This window comes from Tachysurus fulvidraco, chromosome 4 (assembly GCF_022655615.1).
Source record: "Tachysurus fulvidraco isolate hzauxx_2018 chromosome 4, HZAU_PFXX_2.0, whole genome shotgun sequence".
In the NCBI taxonomy this organism is placed as follows: Eukaryota; Metazoa; Chordata; class Actinopteri; order Siluriformes; family Bagridae; genus Tachysurus; species Tachysurus fulvidraco.
The window spans coordinates 16,697,162-16,714,968 of record NC_062521.1 but is presented as its reverse complement, the minus strand read 5'-3'; the positions used below and the strand labels follow the sequence as shown (position 1 = coordinate 16,714,968).

The following is a 17,807-nucleotide window of genomic DNA, read 5'->3' as shown; positions in this document are numbered from 1 at the left end:
TGCCCCATGTGAATAGGGCAAAGCAGCGTACTGCATTTGCCCACTTCTAATATGGCGGCGCTCAGCCCGGTTAGATCGCTGACTGCTATTTTATTATTTGTCACCGGCGGTCTGATAAACCGCTCGGACGGCAGAGAGGTGGCGGAGGAGACCGTCATCATCGGCCTGCGTCTGGAAGACACTGACGACGTGTCATTCATGGATAAAGGCTTATTGCGCGTTAGCGAGAGATCGCGGGTGAAGTTGCGGCTCTTCGGGCAGAACATTAACAACGAGACGTGGTCCAAGATCGCCTTCACGGAACAGGAGCGCAGCAGCGTGTCCGCAGTCGCAGACGGTCCAACTGCCTTCCAGCCTTGTGGCATCCGTACGTCAGATATCATCATTCTTCCCAACGTGGATGTGAGCCGATCGACGTCCGGCGTCATCGAGATAGAAGTAAAACCTCTGCGGAAAACAGAGAAGAGCAAAGTGTACTACATGTGCATTGCCGCACCAGCACCTGCTCCAAGTGTTATGAACGACGGATGGGCTGAAAACATCTGGATTTACCACGAGGGGCATGACACCAAAATGCTCGTTGTGGAGGAAAGGAAGTTCTTGCTGCCTTTTTGGCTGCAGGTAATATTTATTGCAATGCTGTTGTGCTTGTCCGGTATGTTCAGTGGACTGAATTTAGGGCTCATGGCACTCGACCCCATGGAGCTCAGGATAGTGCAGAACTGTGGCACAGAGAAGGAAAAAAAATATGCAAACAAGATTGAACCTGTGAGGAGTCAAGGAAATTATCTGCTCTGCTCACTGCTTTTGGGGAACGTCCTCGTGAACACCACTTTAACTATTTTGCTGGATGATATTGCAGGCTCTGGTCTGATCGCAGTGGTTGTATCAACCATTGGAATTGTAATATTTGGAGAAATTGTGCCACAGGCAATATGCTCAAGGCACGGGCTTGCTGTTGGTGCAAACACCCTGATTTTAACCAAGTTCTTCATGATCCTTACTTTTCCTGCATCATATCCTGTCAGTAAACTTTTAGACCATGTTCTAGGACAGGAGATTGGCACGGTGTACAATAGAGAGAAGCTCCTTGAGATGCTCAGGGTTACCGACCCATACAATGATTTGGTCAAAGAGGAGCTGAACATCATCCAGGGTGCTCTGGAACTCAGGACTAAGACCGTAGAGGATGTGATGACACCTCTGCGTGACTGCTTTATGATTGCAGCTGATGCGGTCCTTGATTTTAACACCATGTCCGAGATCATGGAGAGCGGGTACACGCGCATCCCGGTGTTTGAGGGGGAGAGGTGCAACATTGTGGACCTCCTCTTTGTCAAAGACCTGGCCTTCGTGGACCCAGATGACTGCACTCCTCTGAAAACAATTACAAAATTCTACAGCCACCCTCTGCACTTTGTCTTCAATGACACCAAGCTGGACGCAATGCTAGAAGAGTTCAAGAAAGGTAGAAGTTCATTCCTTAGTTTACCATCAATGTCTACCTTCTAAAAAACAACAAAAAGAAATGATGCCTTATGATATTACAGCAAAACATCTGTCAAATAGTGGTATCTATGAACTACATAGAATATCGTTACACCATTATTCGACATACTGGCACTGTAAAATAACAGATTTGATTTTGTGTAGTGAGTGGCAGCATGTGCACAATGCAGAAACACCATGAAAGATTTCCACTGGCATTTATGGGCACATCAAGTTTAATTTAAGTTTAATTGCAGTCATGTTCTATAAGACATGACAAGTGCATCAAGTTGCAGTTGGTATATTTGTTCTCTCTTCTTAAAGAAATGTTCATACACAGAATACTCTGCAGGATCTTGTGCAACTGTCTAATCAGCTTTGTATAATTTCACTGTATCACCAAAGAGACTTAATGATTTATCCTGTTGCACCTTTCAGCAATAACAATATAAGGCTTATTTAGACAGCAGAAGGTTCTATATATACACAGTATATATCCCAGGGGTTATCAAATGGCTGGTTTGACCCCACCAAAATATTTTGGTGATCAAACCAAATACTAAAACTGGCCATAGTTTAGTGACTTTCTAAACATGAGCCAGCTTGGATTTAGTAGCAGATCTGATATTGTGGTTTATCCAATCACATACATTTATGTAATATAATAAGAAGAAGAACACAATTACTTTACTTTTTTTTTTTTTCATTTCAAATTTCATAAACCAAACTTTAAAAGTTAAAGATTTATAAGGTAGCTGGTGTCGGTATTGAGTTGGTCTAGTTTCTTATCTGAGCATTTATAGACAAGGAATTCCTGTAACAGGACCTTTACAGATTTAAGCTGTATATTCCTGGTGTATGTAACGTTTCACAGATGAAGTGCACAGACACTTCAACAGTATAGATATTTGTGCCAGTTTCTTTTCCTCCTCCCCATTGACCACTTTCCTGCATTCTGGTAAGGAATAAACTTAGTTTCTTTCCTTCATACCACTTTGCTCCCAAACTGAAGGGACTTCTATTGATACTTTGCAGTTGCCCTCTGCTTTTAAGATATGAATAAGTGTTTCAAATCTGTTGAATGTCTATACTGTTAAGGTGTCTGTGCAGGCTGGCCTTTGACATATTGCTGCCTACATTTTGGAGAGAGGTCCTGATCTCTTAGCACATTCTACATTGTGATTGAAAAATTTCTTTAGTTAACTTGAACAGTAGTCATCTTTCATGTGCTCTGTTGTTTAGTGTTACTGGACTCACTACATCTCACTTTACTCTTTCTCATTTTAAAAATTTCTAGTCATAATAGCCTCTTTCTTTCTAAAACTTCACCAGACTCTCTGAAGTAAAGCCTCTGGTTTAGACTGGCTCTCTTGTGCACATCTTGTAAGTGGATTTCTGCAGGGAATCTGAGTCTAGCATAAACAAGTATATTGAATTAAGCATATTGATGAGAATGATCCACAAAAAAATCATACTATATTTTTGGATCTAAATTTAATATCAGTATACCTAAATGTAATATAGTGCCATATTCGTACAGCAGCTAGCATGGTCACTTAGATGCGTGTCTGTGTGTGTGTGTGTGTGTGTGTGTGTGTGTGGCGCACATAGTGCTTTAGAATAAACTGGCATCCCATTCGGGGTGAAATCCAACATCATGTTAGTGTTCCCAGGATAGTCTCCAGATCCACAATGAGTCTGAGTCAGATAAAGTGGCTCATGGAGATGAATTAATGACTATAAATTGTTGTTTTTGCATGCATTCACTTTAATGGTTCACTATAATAGAGCACCTTTTAAAGGAGTCTTTCTTAAAACAGTCAGTCATTCGCAGTATATTAATTCTAACTGCTTAATCTTGGTCAACCTAACCCTGAAACAGTAAGTGTGAGGCGGGATTACTCTCTGGGTGTACACACATTCATCCCCTAGTAGCCAGTCCATATATTGGCATGGTTGCGGGAGGTGTAAGGAAACTAGAGAACCTGGGGCAATCCCACAATCACATACATATCACACAAGGAGATTTAAAACTCCACACAGACAGCCTGAGCTCAGGATTCAAAAAGGGAACAATACAGTTAGGTAGTAGCTTTAATAGTGTACAGAGATGTAGCTGTAAAGTTCTGATATTAAATATTTTTCTCTCCAAAAATGAAAACATCTGTAAGTCCCTCTGGATCCTAGCATCTGCTAAATGTTGTCAATATAAATGAAAGAATACTTTAGAGGACATAAAATTAGAGGACATTGCTCTGTTGTAATGTGTAATCCTATAAAGCATGCTTCAGGAAATCACAGGGTTAATAACTTGGTTCACATGAGGCATATTTACCAGCTTTAACATAACGATTCCCAGTCAAGTTAGCAATCAAGAATGAGTGGTATATTTTAATATTTGAAGTAATGAAGCTATTTTCCAATAGAGTGAATGCAGCTACTCCATGGCGGTCTATATAATTTCTTTAGTGGGATTTGTCATCACTCGTATATTTTATACAGGCGTTTTTGAAATTCCTAACATGTCATTTGGAATCAGTCCAGTCAGTGTAGATTTCGCTATGATATGCTGAACTGTGCTGTACTGTACTATGCTATGCTATGCTATGCTATGCTGTACTACTGCTCTAGTATTTCAGAAAACTTTCAAACACATGCCTAATTTATTCTGGATAAGAGATACCCAAGACCAACTTTAAAATGGTTCAGTTTTAAATCCTTTTTACTTGACATACAGTTATTAGTGCTATCATTTTCAGGGTTGTTTAAGATTGCTTGTATTTAGCCTCAGCTTTTTATAGATGCAATCAATTTAAACAAGCAACACACACAAGCAGCACTCCTGCATCCTTACTCTTAAATATTATACACTCCTGAAAAAATCTTGAGACTGGGGGAAACATTCCAAGTATTTGCATTTCACGCTGGTGGATCATAACCAGGTCGTAAGAACTGCTTCAAAATGTCAAAAGAAGAAAAAGGAGCAAGAGACAAAAAAAAAAACTGTCTGTAAACTGTCTTTAAACTCAAACAGGCTGTTCCTCAGCTGATCAAAAATAAACACAACAGAACTAAAAGTGTCAAAAAGGACAAGTAGCGTGTAGCCCCACTGTTCTTGTTGATAACTTTAAACACTTGTTTCTGCATGCTTGATGCAACTGTTTCCAGGAGGCTGGTGGGAACGTTGCTCCATGTGGTGGTGATGGCTTCACGAAGGGCATCCACAGTCTGGAACTTGCGTCCGTTTTTGTAAACTTCCCTTGCCATCCATTCCCAAAGATTCTAAAGGGGATTTAGATCAGGGGAACACACAGGATTTTCCAGAAGTGCAATGTTATTTTCCTGGAAGAAGTTCTATGTCAGGCGGGCATTGTGAATTGCAGCTTTGTCCTGTTGAAAGACCCAGTCATTACCACACAGTCATTGCCCTCAGTCAAGAGGGATGCCCACTGCAACATGTCTACATCGCCAGCTGCCGTTTGACACAGCTGCACAACCTGAAGATCCAGCTCAGTGCAGGTGAATTTTTTTTGGGTCTACCACTTGATTTTTTTCTCCCATAAATCTCAGGATCTTTTAAGAAATTTAAAATGACTGTCTTACTGCGTCCAACCATGGCAGCAATGGAACGTTGCGAGAGCCTTTGCTTGTGCATCTCAACAATCCTGCCACATCCAAAAACAGCAAGCCTTTTTGCTTTTGCCATCAGGAGATCATGACAGTTTTTAAGAGATTTTAACTTTTAAAGGCTGTAGTCTTAAACTTTTGATCAGCTGATGACCAGCCTGTTTGAGTTAAATTGCCTTTAGTTAGATTTCAATAAATTGCCTATTCTCTTTTTTGTCTCTTGCTCTTTTTCTTCTTTTGGCATTTTGAAGAAGTACTTACAACCTGGTTATGATCCTCCAGTGCGAAGTGTGAATACTTGTAATATTTTCCCTGGTCTTAAGATTTTGTTCAGGAGTGTATTTATTCAGATAAAAGAATGCATGCAAAACTGAGTTAATATTAAGTGAACTGCAACATAGTAGACAAAATAAGACATGACAGGAAAGGTGAGGTCATACGTTTTTATGCATCAACAATTACATATAAAGATGTGGAATGTTTGTGAAACAAGTTTATTCCTGTTATAGCAGCTATACCTGCTATAAACAGCTGTTTCCTCACGATAATCTTCTAATAAGAGACATTTTGATAACTAGATTTACAACAGAGTTACTGAATTTTTTTTCCTAGCTGTTTATCTCTGTTTTTGGCTTTAAATGCATGATGTGATTTGTTTATATGGTGGCATGACTAAGGCAATGTGGAATTGGCCTTGTAAGGCAAAGGAAAATGTCACATTTCCTGACATCCCAATGTTTCACACTATATGCTAGATTTCTCTCAGGTGTCTTGGTGTAGGAGAGATTTAGTTTTCTTCAGACAACTAGTAGATGCTCTGTGGAATGCTCTATTAAGTCATTCGGTTTGGATTAGAATGGACAGATAAAGAGTTCTAAACAGTTACCTGCAAACTTTTTTTTTTTGGAAGAGTTTGCAGGCTATATGGTGAAGGTATACAGACAAGCAGGAGTTTTATTGCTTTCATGTGGGTGAAAGTGAGTTGTCAGATATGAAACTCAAATAAAGGCCAATGAGTGATGGTCAATTGTTAACTACCTAGTCAGAGTCAAAGTGGTTTACATTGGGCTACTAGTTTGTTTATATTTGAGGAAACAGAATCAATAACTAAATATCAGAGGAAGGTATGAAACAAAAATAACCCAGTGAGCAGTATGAGAAACAATCCCACACACATCTCCCGAATAATGCGAGATTGAGGATCTTTCAAAGTCCCAATTCATGACCATGCTGACATTTATTTATCTGGGGTTTATCGTGGGTTTCCAGGAGCATAGTGGTAGGGATCATGTTTTAATTAAACAAAGTAAAAACACCTTGCAAAAACACCTTCTGCCCACCACAGCCCACTCTGGGTTTAAATCAGATCTGACTAAAAACAGATACAGATAGTGGCTTTGCTTTACACACTTTATAATGTTTCACAACTAGTTTATGATTAACACTGAACATGATCTATGATCTTGGAATATAGTTCTGATTTTTTTTTTCTTTTAACTCATAGCTAGTATGAAATATTAACGGTTACACATTTCAAATTAATACTCTAACTCAAATTAATTATATATTTGGTAAGTATCTATGTAATGTGTGTGAGAATTGTAAATCAACTAATAATAGTAAAGTCTGTCTGTTATTGTTAACAGTATTTTTTGTAAAATGTTTTTAAAATAAATAAATTCTGGTTAGGTTAACTATAGCGGCATAAATATAAAACTACGGTCTTTACGGTGTGTTGAAACACAGCTGAATCTTATTACCTTTCCTTTTGCTTATGGAAACCTACAGTTATTTGCTGTTGAGGGGAAAAATATACAAGTGCTTGCTTTTTATTTACAAGCTTTTATTGCTCACTTGACATTCAAATATAATAACTGGCAACTATTATTTTACATCTAACTTAGTGCCTGGAAATGGCCTAAGGTAATTCTTATATTTATGGTGAACAACTGACTGAAATATATAGCTCAGATATACAGCTATATCTTTTTTATCCGCTATGGATCTCTGAATTGTTTCCTCATTGCCTTAATTCATACCTTAGACATTAAGGTTTTACTAGAATATTTTACCCCTCCTTCAACCGCCACCTTATTGTGGTGGAGGGGTTTGCGTGCCTGAATGATCCTAGGAGCTATGTTGTCTGGGGCTTTTTGCCCCTGGTAGGGTCTCCCAAGGAAAACAGGTCCTGCGTGACAGGCCAGACAAAGAACGGTTCAAAACCAAACGGTTTAAAACTTATGATGAAAAACAAAGCAAGGTCCGTAATGTCGCCCGATATGGTGCAACCGACGTGGGGCCGATCTCCTGTGGGCCCACCACCTGCAGGAGGAACCGTAAGGGTCTGGTGCAATGTGGATTGGGTGGCAGCCGAAGGCGGGGGACTCAGCGACCCAATCCCCTGATACGGAATCCGGCTATAGGGACATGTAATGTCACCTCGCTTGGGGGGTGGGGGGTGGGGGGTTTGAGATATACCGACTAGAGATAGTTGGGCTCGCCTCCACACACAGCTTGGGCTCTGGAACCCAACTCCTCGAGAGAGGCTGGACTCTCTACTATTCTGGAGTTGCCCACGGTGAGAGGCGGCGAGCTGGTGTGGGCTTGCTCATAGCCCCCCAGCTCAGCAGCCATGTGTTGGAGTTTACCCCGGTGAACGAGAGGGTCGTTTCCTTGCGCCTTCGGGTCTGGGATAGGTCTCTCACTGTTATTTGTGCTTACGGGCCAAATGGCACTGTAGAGCAGTGGTCCCCAACCTCAACCACTCAGCTCCAGACGTCACCTAAACCCGGCCCAATATCATGATATTTTGCGCATGCGCGGTATTGGTGCGGCTTTAGGTGACGTCTCTCAGCTCCCGGTTAACCTTTTGTCCATGGATAGTCACACAAACCCGAGAGAAATACACCACAGTAAATAAAATGGAAATAATTTAATATTCCTTGGGCAGCCCGGTACCATTTGGTCCACGGACCGGTACCGGTCCACGTCCTGGGGGTCGGGGACCACTGCTGTAGAGTACCCGACCTTCTTGGCATCTCTGGAAGGGGTGCTGGAAAGTGCTCCGACCGAGGACTCCGTCGTTCTACTGGGGGACTTCAACGCTCACGTGGGCAGCGACAGTGACACCTGGAGGGGCGTGATTGGGAGGAACGGCCCCCCAACCTGAACCCAAGTGGTCTTCTGTTATTGGACTTCTGTGATAGTCACAGTTTGTCCATAACGAACACCATGTTCAAGCATAAGGGTGTCCATCAGTACACATGGTACCAGGATACCCTAGGTCGGAGGTCGATGATCGACTTTGTGGTTGTTTCATCTGACCTCCGGCCGTATGTCTTGGACACTCGGGTAAAGAGAGGGGCGGAGCTGTCAACTGATCACCACCTGGTGGTGAGTTGGATCCGATGGTGGGGGAGGAAGTTGGACAGACCTTGCAGACACATACGTACTATGAGGGTCTGCTGGGAACGTTTGACAGAGTCTCCGGTCAGAGAGATCTTCAACTCCCACCTCCAGCAGAGCTTCAACCAGATCCTGAGGGAGGTTGGAGACATTGAGTCCGAGTGGACCATGTTCTCCACCTCCATTGTCGACTCGGAGCTGTGCCGCAAGGTCTCCGGTGCCTGTCGTGGCGGCAATCCCCAAACCCGGTGGTGGACCCCGAAAGTAAGGGATGCCGTCAAGCTGAAGATGGAGTCCTTTCGAGCCTGGTTGGCTCGGGGGACTCCGGAGGCAGCTGATAGGTACCAGAGGGCCAAGCGAGCATCAGCCCGGGTGGTTGCGGAGGCAAAAACTCGGGTCTGGGAGGGGTTCAGTGAGGCCATGGAGAAGGACTATCGGTTGGCCTCGAAGAAATTCTGGCAAACCACCCGGTGCTTCAGGAGGGGAAAGCAGTGCCCTGCTCACACTGTTTACAGTGGGAGTGAGAATCTGCTGACTTCGACTGGGGACATCCTCGGATGGTGGAAGGAGTACTTCAAGGTTCTCCTCAACCCCACCGACATGTTTTCCACTGAGGAAGCAGAGGCCGAGGGCTCAGTTGTGGACTTGTCGATCCCCCAGGCTGAGGTCACTGAAGTAGTTGAGAAGCTCCTCAGTGGCAAGGCACCGGGGGTGGATGAGATCCGCCCTTAGTACCTCAAGTCTCTGGATGTTGTGGGGCTGTCTTGGTTGACACGCCTCTGCAACATCGTGTGGTGGCTGGGGACAGTGCCTCTGGACTGGCAGACTGGGGTGGTGGTCCCTCTGTTTAAGAAGGGGGACCGGAGAGTGGGTTCAGGGGGATCACACTCCTTAGCCTCCACAGAAAATTCTATGCCAGGGTACTGGAGAGGAGAATTCGGCCGATAGTCGAACCTCGGATTCAGGAACACTGGACCATCTCTATACCCTCACCAGATTGCTGGAGGGTTCATGGGAGTTTGCCCAACCAGTCCACATGTGCTTTGTGGATCTGGAGAAGGCATTCGACTGTGTCCTTCGTGGTGATCTGTGGGGGGTGCTCAGGGAGTATGGGGTCCAGGGCCCTCTGCTAAGGGTCATATATGATCCCTATATGACTGGAGCAGCCCCAGATAAGTGGTAGAAGATGGATGGATAGATAGAATATTTTACAGACTCAACATAAGGAGTCTCATGGACTGGTTATAAAGATGCTTGAATATGGAAAAATCCCTTTCCACAAATAATGTGGAAAAAATTTACTGTATACACGTGTTGTCTGCGTGTCTGGAACATAAAAGATTTTATACAGAGCCATTCTTTATGTTGCAGTGTGAGCAAGTGCTCAAAGATGGAAATCGGTTAGAAAGAAGCTGCATGAAATGAAGTCACATCACACTTTAAGCTACTCAACACAATCAAATAGTTTCCCAGAATGACGTATTTTAGTAACCATTTGTTCAAGAGGCAAAACTATGTGAAAAAACATTTGGAGAACAAGCAATTTTTTAAAATCCTGACAGTTGGACAGTTGAACTGTGTTAAATCACTGTGTATTTATATATAATATATATATTTCTATAATAATTATTCAGTCAAGCAAGATCAACAAACTGGTGTGTCTCTGGTGTGTTACAGTTCTCACTAATAAAACCACAAGCTTTGTAAAATCACAGACTAGTATATTAGACCAGCCTAAATGCACTAAAAATGCCTCTGTGTCAGTGTTGAGTCATTAAGAAGAATGTTTCAGTTACTCGTTGTTTTCATTACTCAAAGTCAACGTGATTCTGTTCTCTATTTTCACATGTATTTCATTCATAACAAGGCTACAGCTGCTAATTCCACTATTTCACAGTTTCTCATTATCACCAAACTGTCTTTCTGTTTTTATACTGTCTTTTTTATGCTTTTAATGAAATTAGAGAGTTAAGAAAAGCCTCAAGGTTTTCCTTAATTGGTATTGGCATTCAGAGGAGCTTTATGTAGACACTAAACTTCCTCTATTGTCACCCCGGTGAGAGCATTTGCCCAACTGGAGTGGAAACTTCATTTCAGCTCTAATATTAGCTCAGGCCCCCGGAAAAATTCCTTTTAAATGATCACTAGCTGAGAAACAGGAAAAGAATTTTCAACATTTTGGTTGATAGTGCTGGGCAGGAATTTTTAAACAGCTTATTCAGGGGGGGCCTGGGAAAACAGATGTGGAACCACAGGACATTTGCTAAAAAAAAAAAAAAGTGCCACGAATTGATGTTTGACTCAATCCATCAGTGTTTGAACAATTTCTTGGTAGGTATCATCATTTTCATATTTTCTAATTGACCATGGATGGAGGAATCTTTGAATAATCATTTCTACTATAGTCCCACAGAAATGAAATTATATGACTTTTAGGATATAAACATATGAGGAATTCTGCAAATTATTTACAAAATAACTTTTTTAAGCTACCAAGCTGATTTCCATGTATGTATCATACATACACTATGTGATTCTGACACTGTATGTATTGGATGTTTTAGGGAAATCCCACCTGGCTATTGTGCAGAGAGTAAACAATGAAGGAGAAGGAGACCCTTTTTATGAGGTTTTGGGTATTGTTACATTAGAAGATGTCATTGAGGAGATCATTAAGTCTGAGATTCTAGATGAGACTGATCTGTACAGTAAGTGTTTACAGCTTTGATTTACCTGTTGATGAATTCTGCCTAGCCTATGTTTAGCATACATATGAATGTATGTAGAGTATTTCCTACAGCCTTTTTTTGTTCCCTGTAAAAGCTGACAACAAGACAAAAAAGAAGATAACTCATCGGGAGAGGAAGCAGGATTTCTCAGCTTTTAAGCCGACTGACAACGAGCTTGGGGTCAAAATATCACCACAGCTTCTACTCGCTACCCTCCGTTTCCTAGCAACTGGTACTGATGTGTGTGTGTGATGTTTGACAGTCTGAATGTTTGTGTCCTTGAATAGAAAAGGAAATACAGACTTAATCCACATTCTTCAACTTTTCTTTTTTGTTTTTGGCTTTCTTTTAGAAGTAGAGCCATTTGGCCCAGCTCATATGTCTGAGAAAATCCTTCTGCGTTTACTCAAGCATCCCAACGTAATCCAGGAGTTGAAGTATGATGACAAGAATAAGAAAATGTTAGAGCACTATCTCTTTCAGAGAAACAAGCCCGTTGATTACTTCATCCTCATTCTGCAGGTCAGTAACACTCAATAAAACTGTTTGTAATATTGGGATGCTTTACTTGGTGATGCTTTATATGATTTTATCCTACCGAGGCAACATTGACCTACATATCCCTAAAATAACAAGTTTAAAAAGCTACGAAATATTTGGACTGTGTGTTTGTGTATCAACAGTGGATTTGGAAAGTATTTAAACCCCCTTCACTTTTTTCAAGTTTATGTTATAGCTTGATAATACAATTGTTCAAATTATTATTTTTTTCTTATTAATCTATACTCGGTAGCTCATGATGACAAAATGAAAACAGACTTCTAGAAATGTCTTTAAATTTATTAAAAATGAAAAAATAATTCAAATTCAGACCCTTTGCATCAAGGCTGGAAATTTAGCTCAGATGCATCCCAGTTCTCTTGAACGTTTCAGAGATGTTTCTACACCTTGTTCGAGTTCCCCTGTGGTAAATGAAACTGATTAGGCATTATTTGGAAAGATACACACATCTCAATAGAAGGCCAGCTAACAATTTATATCGGAGCAGAAAACAAGCTATAAGGTCACAGAGGAACTGCCTGCAGAGCTCAGACAGGATTGTTTCAAGGCACAGATCTGAAGAAAGCTCCTTTGAGTGTCACTTCGACCCTATTGATCATCTTTGGAGAGACCTGAAAATGTCTGTCCGCCGACTGTCTCCATCCAAGAAAATCCCCCAATCCAGATGTGAAAAGCTTGTAGCTTAATTCCCAAGAATACTTGAGGCTGTAATTGCTGCCAAAGGTGCTTCAACCAAGTACTGAGTAAAGGGTCTGAATACTTATGTACATGTGACATTTCAGTTTCATTTTAATACAATTACAGACATTCCAGAATTCATCCAGAATTCTGTTTTCATGTTGTCATTATTGGGTACTGAGTGTAGATTAATGAGGAAAAAAAAAACAATTTAAACAATTGTAGTATAGGGCTGCACCATAACAAGATTGAAAAAAGTGAAGGGGTCTGAACACTTTCTGAATGCACTTTATGTGTATATATACAGTATATGGCAACACAACGAGTTCAGAAAGTATTCAGACATTGTTTTTTGGACACTGTGTTTGGTTAAAATTTATAATAGTCATAATAATCAAGTGGACTTTTAAGCCATCTCTCTAAAACTTCTCTAAAAAGCAATTATTTGGACATGATTTCAAAAAAGTCCTGTGAAAACAATGTCTAAAATGGATAGTCTATTGATAAACCAGAGTAAACGATTGTTCTGAGACATAGATCATAGAAAAAGATTGGAAACAACAAGCTTATTGTGACCAAGAATATAATGGCCACTTTAAAAGAGCTGAAAAGATTCTCTTGTCTCTTGAGACAAAAACAAAATGCAAACCTTCCCCTGAACTACAAGTGATATACCAGGTAATGCTCATCTGTGGAGAGAACTAAAGATGCAAATGCTTACCAAAGAAGAATCTTTATACCTCATTGATGTCTAGGCAGAATATTGTGTTTGTGTTCAGTCTAGTTGTCTAGAGTGCTTTCTCACTGCTATTCTTTGCCTAAGATGTGGAGAAATTTCATGAGGTAACTGTTACAGTGCATTCATTTTAACCACATCACTGTATAAACTTTCCAAACACTGGAAGCACCAAACTCAGCCTTTTAGTAGGATTTAAGTATCCTGAAAATGTAGTTGTAGAGACCAGTGGGTTTCATTCTGAGAAGTCTAAAGCCATGCTCACCACGTAAACCAAGCTTTTCTTTTATTTTCCTCCTCCTGCTTATCCTCAGGGGAAGGTAGAGGTTGAGGCTGGCAAGGAGGGAATGAAGTTTAAAGCTGGACCCTTTTCCTACTATGGAATGATGGCCTTAACATCATCACCAGGTGTGTGTAATGGATCAGCACACACACAGACACACACACCAGCATTTTCCTTCATTTGAAGCAGTGTTGATACGAAACATTGAGACTGGTAGTTTTAGATACACTGTCCTGCAGCTACAGTAGGTCTTGCTGGTAGGGGCATCTGCTGACCTCAGGCTGATTTGCACTGACCTCACAAGTTTTCAACACACTGGCCTTATTTCGCAGTTCAATTGTGTAGACTGGTCATTTTTGAATATGCATGACTGTTTCCATGTGTGTTTTTTGCATTAATCTTTGTAGTAATATCCTTCTTGTATAATTGGACTGCACTCTTTCTGCCTCCTATTCTCCAGTTCCACTCTCTTTGTCTCGAACCTTCGTTGTCAGCAGGGCAGAGTCTCTTGCGGGATCTCCAGGTAAACCACTCATCCTTCCCTTATTTTCCGCCCTTCCTGTATCTTATAATCTTTCAGGAGAATTGGGAAGTTTGTTTGGTCGTAATATTGCTTAGCACAAGCTACTCTGGTTTACTGCTTTTCGAAACTCTTATAATTTTATCACTCAGATGCTTGAGAGACTGCAATTTCTTGTTAAAAATTTTAATTACCATCCTATTTTTCTGCGCATCGAATGCTTTAGGTAAATTTTAAAATCTCTAAATCTGTCCAAGAACCTGCATTGGTTAAGGATTACATGGTTGTAAAGCTTTCAGTTAAACATCAGACTCACATTTCAATTAGATTTTTCTACTAAATTTGCTAAGGAAAATTATGCTAGATCAACAATAAATGTGATCTGTGTCTTGAAAAAGTTCAGTAAACAGTTTAAAAGTGTGCAAGATCAGTATTAGAACAAAAGAGATACCTCCATCCCTTAGTGGTCCCTATACCATAAGCTACTGAAGGACAGATGATGGTAATCTATGTTTGTGTACAACACAGCAGTACTAGCAGATGACCTTAGATTATGTTTGCTACACAGAGAATAAGTCACCTCCCCGACCTTTTGGCCTGAACCATTCGGACTCAGTGAACCGAAACGAGCGCATGGAAGCCCTCACTCCCACTCTGGGCAGCAGCAACAACCAGCTCAATGCCTTCTTGCAGATCTATATGCCAGACTACTCTGTCCGAGCGGCTTCCGACCTGCTCTACATTAAGGTTATGATTTATCACTTTGCACTTTCCACCAGTGAAATGATAAAACTGGGAAAGCACGATTATAAATGACCAAATAAGTGTAGTGTATGTATAGTAGCACAGCAAACAGGTTAAAACCTTCAGGATTTAATAGTGCTGATCTGACTGTTTTGTGTGGCAGGTTTCTCGGCAGCAGTATCAGAACGCTGTCATGGCATCCCGCATGGACAAGACACCTCAGTCTTCAGACAGTGAATTCACCAAGATTGAGCTTACTCTAACTGAACACCAGGATGGACCAGGAGTCGAATCAGCTTCATTACTCATCCAACATCAGAACTCGACTAACTCACACAAACCCAACCACATCACACACACTGATGGAACTATCTAAAGCAGACAGTAAATGAGGTGAGAGGACTAAAATATTTTCAACAAGCGAAGTTTGGAAGCTTCCATTGGGCAGCTTTACTGGGATCAACTGAATCCTGTGATTTTTCTTTCTACACATATAGACTTTACAGGGGATATGAGGGCATGGTGAAATACCACAAACCACAGAATGGGATGTGCTCAAACAGTGAGCAGTGAATGAACCTGGGAATCTGCAGATGTCACTTCCTCACCCACTCAGCCATGCTCTATTCAGGATGCACTCACATCCAGCAGCAGAGAAAGAGATACTTGGATGGCTGTGGCACTTTTCATTGTCCTCTAAATCTCCTAACCATATTTTAACCAAGAGAAGACAGTCCCTGCCACATTGCTTCCTGTCATCAAGGATTTATCGCAATCTTCTACAAGAGATGGCAAATAAAACACAAAAAGCAGTGTTAAATGCAGGGACATGTTCATGCATGAGCTAACAGGAGTTAACGGGAGATTCCTGAAGTGGACTTTATTCAGCATTGGTATACAGTATTTGAGAGGGTGTTATTAAGAGGAGCATCAAGAATAATTCAAGTCTAGTTTTGCATTAATTTAAGTTTTCTTACCTCAGATTCAGCACGAAAGCTATGAGCGCTCTGGATTAGGTGTAAGCAGAGGAGAGTCTAGATACCTTAGTAATTTCGCATTATTTACAAAAAAGGATAACCTTCTAGAAAGTTAATTGTTTGCTTAACCTTTTTTTCGTTGTGACAAAGGCTGACCTGATAATTACTAATCATTCTCTGAAATCAGGGAGATTGATCACAGTATATAAAGACCAATGGTGCTGCATATCAGTCTAGATTTTCCTGACATACTGACCTACTTAGTGATGCTTTCAGCAGTTTGAGCAACGAAGCCTAAAGGCAGAATGCCAATTTTTAATAATATACAAGGAGCTAAAATAAACCTTTCCAGAGTGTTTAGTCATACTAGATGGAGCGAATGTGCTTGTGGCAGATTAACAATTGCCAGTCGTGATTACAAAAAAGTTTATACCCACAGAATCTATTGTCTTCATGTCTGGGAAAGCCAAACCTTTTTCCACAGAAACAATGAGCAGTTACCAAAGCATCAAGTTTCTGATAGTCATCCATGAAGATAAAATGCTAGACAGTGTTGGCCTTGAGTAATAGCAAAAGAAGGGATGTGGCATTAAATCATGATTAGCCCTCTAGGGATGAGGATGTGGGTATTACATATCTTTGAGCTTATAGCACTGAAGCATTCAGCTCCAACATGTCACATTTATGACAGAAGTTTGTCAGGCTATAAACTGTGTGCATGTAACACGTATGCAGATGTGCCATGTAAAGTATTTGCAGTACAAAGACATTCAGTATGTTTACATGTGAGGAATATTTCCATGAGATACCTTACAGTATCACATTTTACAGTGAACAGAGCGAGAGTGTATGTATCTCACATCGTATCTTCAGTTTTTATATGTAACAAATCTTGGACCATATTGTTAACCGTAACCTTCAGGCTTCTAATGTCTTTAATCATGTGTTAAACTGTTTTAAAAAATGTGAATTCCTTTTTTTCTTCCTTCAGCTTATACCTTTCTAGTATTTCTATGCTGATTTGAATGATTTCACAATTTCCATGTACCACGTGACGTCATGTTAACAAAGTAACATGCTAAAATGCAATTATGAGTTCAACAGTGTGCACAAGGTACCTTTCCACAGCTTGGGAAACAAAACTACACACAGGAACATATTTTAACGCATGTTATTTTCCTTGGTATTAAATTCAGTATTTCAGTTCATACACTGTAAATGATGATTCAATGTGGAGCGCTCTATTTGAATCATCATGGGTTAGAACCGTCGTCTCAAGCTTATGTATTTATGTAACAATCTGTCAGTGCAATAGTGTATCCATTATGCAGGGACAATCAGCAGCATAACATCCACGGTCAAATGCCCTTTTAACTGCTAGACGGTTGAGGACAGGGACTGTTGTGATAACAATGAGACCCAGAACAAGATATGATGTTTCTGAGATCACTGGGACAATATTTTTCTGAATGAAAATTGTTAACACTGATCCATATGTCATTTACATATTGCATAAGCATTAACAATGCCATGCACATGAAACTACTCCAGAATATAAAAGGGATGTTCTTAATTTTTTTTCTCAGAGGATAACGTTGTGTCTTAAAGACTGTAAAATGGCCCACCGTAGACAGAACAGAAGATTCCTTCAGTAATGCAGTGCTCAGGCATATTGTTGGAATCCACCGTATATTGCTGCTATTCAGTGTTGAATGTCTATAGAGATGCTGCAAAGGCATTGAGATAAGAGAGATTTATTATATACTTACATACTACAAAACAAGAAAATACCATATCGCTATATAAAGAAGTTGGATGTTGCTATTATAAAAGAATTGTTTTGACAAGAATTTTGCTTAATTGATGCATTTTTGTTTCTCGAATACCTCTTTGATTTTAACAAATAACACACTGAAGACTGTGTATTTTGTAGTACAGAGTAAAACTCCATGTATTCTGTGTCCTTTATGTCTGCTGTTATTGAGCTTGTTTTATCTACTCTTGATATGTACCAGAATAATGTTGTGGAATATTTGGGCCTCTGCGCTTCCTAAAGTTT

General features: G+C 40.5%; 1 protein-coding gene across 2 annotated transcripts; it reads left to right on the top strand.

Moving 5' to 3' along the window:
• The first annotated feature begins 51 nt into the window (after positions 1–51).
• Positions 52–17,716, top strand: cnnm2a (cyclin and CBS domain divalent metal cation transport mediator 2a). 2 transcript variants are annotated; one of them, XM_027136304.2, is made up of 9 exons: positions 52–1,468; positions 11,085–11,228; positions 11,344–11,481; positions 11,602–11,771; positions 13,539–13,632; positions 13,968–14,030; positions 14,596–14,774; positions 14,935–15,164; positions 15,269–17,716. In XM_027136304.2, the coding sequence occupies exons 1-8, from the start codon at positions 52–54 to the stop codon at positions 15,145–15,147; spliced, it is 2,418 nt and encodes an 805-aa protein (XP_026992105.2). In that variant the 3' UTR covers positions 15,148–15,164; positions 15,269–17,716. The 2 variants fall into 2 exon arrangements, with proteins under 2 accessions (XP_026992105.2, XP_026992104.2); XM_027136303.2 differs by having other exon boundaries at positions 14,935–17,716.
• Positions 17,717–17,807: the final 91 nt, after the last annotated feature.

What these genes read in the sequence shown, in the direction of transcription:
- cnnm2a (XM_027136304.2), top strand. Translation starts at nt 52, where the DNA reads ATGGCGGCGCTCAGCCCGGTTAGATCGCTGACTGCTATTTTATTATTT. An exon ending in AGATGAGACTGATCTGTACA is followed by an intron (nt 11,229 to 11,343) that starts GTAAGTGTTTAC and finishes TCCCTGTAAAAG; the next exon opens with CTGACAACAAGACAAAAAAG. An exon ending in CCGACCTGCTCTACATTAAG is followed by an intron (nt 14,775 to 14,934) that starts GTTATGATTTAT and finishes TTTGTGTGGCAG; the next exon opens with GTTTCTCGGCAGCAGTATCA.